Source organism: Orbicella faveolata, unplaced genomic scaffold (assembly GCF_042242905.1).
Source record: "Orbicella faveolata isolate gen_17 unplaced genomic scaffold, um_ofav_v1 contig_41, whole genome shotgun sequence".
NCBI lineage: Eukaryota > Metazoa > Cnidaria > Anthozoa > Scleractinia > Merulinidae > Orbicella > Orbicella faveolata.
This window is the reverse complement of record NW_028301571.1, coordinates 94098-100419: the sequence shown is the minus strand read 5'-3', so window position 1 is coordinate 100419 and position 6322 is coordinate 94098. Positions and strand designations below refer to the sequence as shown.

Sequence of the window (6322 nt, the reverse complement as noted above, 5' to 3'; positions counted from 1 at the left end):
AAGTTATCATGATATTATAGTCAGCTTAGCTTTTTTATTCAGACTTGCATCAACTGAGGACATTTCTGTGCCAGGTTTTCTCTATTTCTTTAACGAAAGAATGATAAGCCATCGCTTTAACGAAATATAATACGGCTCTCTTACAAAAAAAGTAACAATGGTTAAATGTGATAAGATTTTGACGAATTGAGGGCAAAACATAACATTCCTATTGAGAGTAAAGAAGTCATGTACCAGAACAATTCTTCTTAATTTTCCTAGACTACGAGCAGTCTCTCTTTTGCTACGAAATGCGTGGGGAAGAACGCAAAAACAGGCTAGCACACTCACGACCGTTCACCTATGTGTCTTACGTTGCGTTCTTCTTTGGGTTTTTCTCCACGGGATTTCGAGCAAAAGAGACACTGCTGGCTGTCTTCAATTCTTCAAAAGGGTCGTGCCTTTCTCTTTAAATTTCGAATTCAACGAATTCTTCGGGGCGCTGCACTTGAAATCCGGAGGTCGCGGGTTCAAGCCCCGCTCTGACTACTTAGCTGGAGTTGTTTCTCGTTAGACCCTAGTTCATCTCCCCGGTCATGCTTGTAAATAGCCAACTGGTCTGTCTCCCGCCAGTTGGTATTTTAAGAATACTATTTTTAGTTGATATATTTGTTTCTTTCAGTTTACGCGGTATCCCTGGGAACTAGCTAGGTGTAGCTAAGCGCATTGAGCACTATAAACAACACACGGAACTTTTGTTTAGGAACGATGATGTCCTTCGCTTGCTCAGGTACAAAATAACAGAGGTTGTTGCGCATCAATTATTTATTGAGCGACTGGAGGCATGGAATAACACGCGAAACATGAGATAAGAGACGAAATAACAGATCGCAGCTTTTAACAAAACTTCAACATTCAGCTGACAGTTACAATGTTCTCAGCAACGGCAATTTCGTAAAATTCCTGCCCAGCAAACCGTGCATAGGGAGCCATGGTGAAAAAGTCAAGCAAGTGCTGTCTGCTATCCAGGTCCTGTTTTTTGATGTTAGAAAAAAATTCTTACACGAACTATTGCCCACCGAAAAAAGTATTGCGCAACCTTAAACATGAGAAATAAAAATCATGCCTACACCCGTTATAAAAAAAAAATAATAATGGTCCACCCCTGAGTACCAATACTTGAATTACCAGAAAGCAAGAGTTTAACTCTTTAAATTCTCGATAACTAATTCCAAGAAAGTATGGAGCGTAAGCGAGTTTATCTCCCGTGTATGCGTTACCCCCAAGATACTTACGTTCGGCTTAGCTCAATCCCGGTTTTGCAAATCCCGACAGGTTCTAAAAAAAGCCAACCCTATGAAGCGATTATCTCTCGCGTGGACAACCCAAGCGGTTCATTCTCGAGGAAATTATATACACGCAAAGCGCGGATACCACGTAACTTGAGAGGGATTACCTTAGAAATAAGGCCTATAGGGGGGATTCACTTTCTCATCCTTCATCTTCCATTGCTGACTCAAGTATCCTTTTCTTTTATATGTTTTCCATAGAACAAGACATAACGGTAATAATAGAGCATTGTACAGTTGTCTGTACAATGACCTGGCCTTTGACAGCAGCGAGGCTGTAGGTGACCTTGTTTTGATAAAGACCTCACTGTTTTTGTCGTGCAAATCAAGTTGTTCTTATGTTAACTACAATAGTTTGCATGGTCTGTATCAAAGCAAGGCCACATCCAGCGTCGCTTGCAATCATAGGCCGGATAACTAAGCACATAATTGTAAAATGGCCTATTACAAACACGAGAGAGCCATGCAGTGCGCCTACAAACGTTAGCTACATAGCAGGAGCAGGTGTAATGTAGGGGGCGAGTTGAAAAGAGGAGCGCGGAAGAGACGCGGCTCCTGGGTTTTGTTCCAGGGGCAAGCTTCGGGAGCAAAGCTCCTCCGTGTGTACCAACCATTTCATGGGCGTAATTCATTCTCGGGAGCAGAATTTCCACCCTGCAAAATGCTCCACAACATTAAACCGGTCAAATATTTGGGAGCAAGAATATTTTTAATGAAAGTTTTACAACTCGACAAAGTGCTCTAGGGGGGGGGGGGGGGCGGGGGGGGGCGGAGGGGGGAGGGGCGGTTAAAGGATTGCGGTATACTGACACAGACCAACATCCTAATTTTGTAAGACGGAGGGGGTGATGGTGAGAGAGAGATTTGCAGTCATCTAACACCCATCCCTGGTGAGGTAGTAGTACACTGTTAGGCGCGTCACAAAGTTCATAAAGTAATGTTCAAATGCGCCTCACAATATAAAGTAAGTAAAAAGGGTACACAGGACGTCTATGCGTCTCTCTAGCAAAAAATAATGTATTAATGAGTATAATTCTGGCACAAACTCACAGCCAAAACACAACACAGCTTGAGGGTGGAAAAGACAAAGATTCGAACTTCTAAGTTTGCGTGTTGTGTAATTCATAGTGAAACGCAGCGGCATTTTGGGTCATTTTGGCAACGTACAAAAATAACTTTAAATTGAAGGAAACCTGAAAATGATAGTTTAGTAAGATAGAAAAAATTAATATCAAAGAGATAATTTTGAGCCATAAAGGAACAAGGATTAAACAACTTTTCAAGATGTGCAAACCGTGACGTAGCTCGTTTAAGAACACGATGACATTGCAATCTTGACTGGAAGATTGCGTAACGAGCCCTGAGGGCGTCTGCGTAGGAGACTACTCCACATATCCCCCTCCCATTGTGCGACACTTCTGATGTCACATGACGTACGATAACTTTCTTTATCCAGCAGTTATCAGTCATTTTAGATCTGCCATCCGGCTTGAGTTCGGCTTAATTTTTGACCAAACCAAATATATCTAAGTTGATTGTTAAACAATCGAAAACAATGCACAAATGTTAACATTTTAAAGGTAGTCAGGAAAGAGTTTTCTTTGTTTGAAAAAAAAAAAAAAAAAAGAAGTCCTTAAAAGCCCCTAGACTTCTGTCAGGTACAGATGTGTCGTTTATCAGGTACAAACATGGCGTGACCAAAAACTTAAAATATTTTTTCGAAAGGATTTTCGTTTTAGTTATCGATGTTACAAATACTTTTACAAGTATTCGCAGCGGATGGATGAACCTCGTCCTATAGTATATAGCTTTTGCATTCTGTTTACAAGGGCAAGTTTAAATTTCTTACAAGCAGTGTTAAATGATATTTGCATAAATGTGAGTGGAAACTAGTTTATAGCTTCAACCTTGTAAACAGAAACTAAATACAGTTCCAAACAACGTTGCTCACACAGTATTATTTTCCAAGGAATTATTCCATAGTGGTACCATAAATTATAAGCTTTCTATGCGATATATAATCAAGCAGCTTCCGTGATACGAAGTAATTTCTTTACTGTTGTTTTCACGTTATGTCGAAGCTCGCGATATCGCCAGCAGTAAATAAGCGGGTTTAACGAGGAATTGAGAAGAATCAAGAAGACTGACACGTGATTAGCCAGCAAAAAGGACAATCTAGATCCGTCGGTTAGCAGCAAAATCGTACAGCATGAATTTTGAACATAACAAGTAATGAAAACGATATAAACAAACATTGCATTAACGGCAGACTTTTTTTCTCGGAGTACCATCATTGCTTGATCATTGTACAGCTGACACTGGGTTAGTATTTGATTCTGATGATATCTGACAACTCTGTAAATGTGAATATATACCGTCGTTGTCACGAGAAGTCCATCAAATTCGATAATCGCAATCACCATGAGATTATTTTCCGGCATTGAAATAAATACAGAGGCAGCGATGGCACTTGTTAGCCATAAAAACATCAGGGCTATGATAACACGCTTTGACGTGACGAGTTCTTGATACCGCAAATGAAGAGAGAGGGCGAGAAATCTATCAATGGCAATTGCAGTCACGGTCAAGAAGGACGCGAAAGCTAGAAATAGCACGAAGAAACGACAGATGATCAAAATCTCTGGACAGAAGGCGTCAATGTTATGTTTTTCACTCGCTTCCATATGCAACATCACCGCTAGGTTGACTCCAAGCATCAGCTGGGGAATCAATGCCACCGCTAGATCAGAAACAGCTAGACTCAGGAACAAGTTCTTTAAAGTTGTGGATATGGATGAGGCCTTCCGCAACGCAAGAATAACAAGGAGGTTTCCAAGGGTTGCCACGATGGAAAATATCAAGTTTAATACGGAAAGAACCAGCATAGATGTTCTGTGAAAATAAACGACTGATTTATATCCCTCCAACGTTTGAGTACAAAGCTTGGAAACCATGACTCAGACAATCGTGAATTCAAGTCTTGGCGACAAATGCGCGTTTTAGGCCAATTGCCAAAATCTTCCAGTGGTGGGGAGATTGAACAGGATTTACTAATGTATTCTTTTTTCGTCAGATTCATTAAGCAGCTGTTTGCGACTGTTTCTATAGTGAAAAGCTATTGCCATACATCAGCTGTTCGATTAATAGGGACCCACTTAATCTTGTATGTAAATTAAATTTTCGTCCTGATTATCGGCAAAATTATTCAGTTTATTTCCCTGTTGATATCAAATGGTCTGAAATGGCTCAACAAGCAAATTAGGGTAGATGGTTTATCTAACAATTATTCTTCGAACGCGCGTTAGATATGTTAGATCTGAGTTGACAGGTAGATACGTCTTAAAGGAGCTACGTCACAGTTTTCGCAACTTGAAAAATTAAAGCCTTTCCGGTCACGCGATAACCGAAAATGTCGGAAAAAACCCGTTGAGAAATGATCAAAACACAACAGAATCGCAAAGAATTGTGAAATCAAGATGGCGAAAGGCTAATACAACCGTTGGAAGCCTGGTTACTAAAAAGAGCAGCTCCGCTGAGCCAGAATTTATTGATGCGTCTGCCCTACAATATATCGTACGCTGGGCGGGAAAAGGCCGTTTCACAGTTCTAATTTCCCGTATTGGGTCCTCGTTATCTGACAATGCAGTGGGTACCCTTGGCATTGTAATCCCTCTTCGACACTGTTTGATCGTTGGCCAAGTCAGTGAGGCTGCACAACACAAAACATGCTAAATCTCAAACTTGTCTTGGTTGTTTTCTTTTAGATATTCAAACAAATGCATGCTTCGGATATAGTTTCGTTTAATCTTGTTAGGCTATTTGATTTGCCCCTTAAGAGTCAATGTCAGTAATTTTCAACTGGGGCCGTGCAATAGCGAAAAAACAAAAAATCTGAAAAAAATTCTCAAGAAAGCCCTTGGTGAACTACTTCTAAAAATATATATTTTACCTCGATCCGATAAATATTTTGGACGTACGGAGATAAACTTGGTTTCGCAGCTCTCAGACCAGATTTTAGGCGTCTGATACCGAGCACCGCTGAGACCTCCTTTGATAATCAAAACACCTTTTCCACGAAACATCAAGTAACTAATCAAATAAAGCAGACGATAATACACATTTTGAGTGGTTATTTTCTCAGTTTAAATTAAAACTGAATTTTTGACAAATTTTCCAGTATTTACAATAATTCGAGCGATTTTTTGCTCCGCAAAATTCACAAAATTAACGGCCTAAAATCATTGACTGGTACCTCGCCTTGTGTATCGAGACTTATTCCACGTGAAAGAGCACTATTTCTTCTTGCAAAATCCATTTTCAAAACCATGGGCTACTTAAAATAAAATTTTTGAGGTCGAAAAATACACGCAGTACTTTCGTGAAATTTGAGCTCTTTGATAATGGCGTACCACTGTCGAAAGGTCACACAAACATAACGATAATATAGTTTCGAAACTCAGCGCTTCAATAATATTTGCTGTCACTCACAAACTAATGTTTACAAGACTATTTTACGTGATTCGCCATCTCTTTTGAGGAAAAATTAAAGAATTTGGCCGTTTATTTTGATCTCGAGTTCATAAGTGTACACGGGTCACGTAATGTTTGTCAAGGGTTGAAGGTGAGGCACTCGTTATCAAATCAAATTAAAACATTTTCTAGACAGAAATTGCTCACTAACACAGACATTAATAACTTGAAATGGATGGCTCTTCATACCTTTCGACGGGCTTTCTGAACATTGAAGAAATCCTGGACTTACAAGTCGTAAACCACACCGACGAATTCAAAGCAACGGATTACAGTTGATTGCGTTACAATTCACAAGGAGACCGCTGGTCAAAGAACTATAAGGTCGATCAAGCCAAGGAAATTAAAGAAATATTTTGAATAAGCATAAATTTTGACACGAGCCGCTATCACTCTAGAAGGTGCATGAAGACGACGTTACTTTTGTAGTTAAAATTAATTTTTCGAGAAAAAAAAACTGTAGG

At 39.8% G+C, this 6322-nt stretch overlaps 1 protein-coding gene across 1 annotated transcript; it reads right to left on the bottom strand.

Annotated features, from left to right (window-relative positions):
- Positions 1 to 2937: 2937 nt before the first annotated feature.
- LOC149099968 (melanocyte-stimulating hormone receptor-like) lies at positions 2938 to 4439 on the bottom strand. Its single transcript, XM_089276598.1, has one exon. It carries the CDS (start codon positions 4280 to 4282, stop codon positions 3350 to 3352), a length of 933 nt encoding a protein of 310 aa, XP_089132724.1. The 5' UTR covers positions 4283 to 4439; the 3' UTR covers positions 2938 to 3349.
- Positions 4440 to 6322: the final 1883 nt, after the last annotated feature.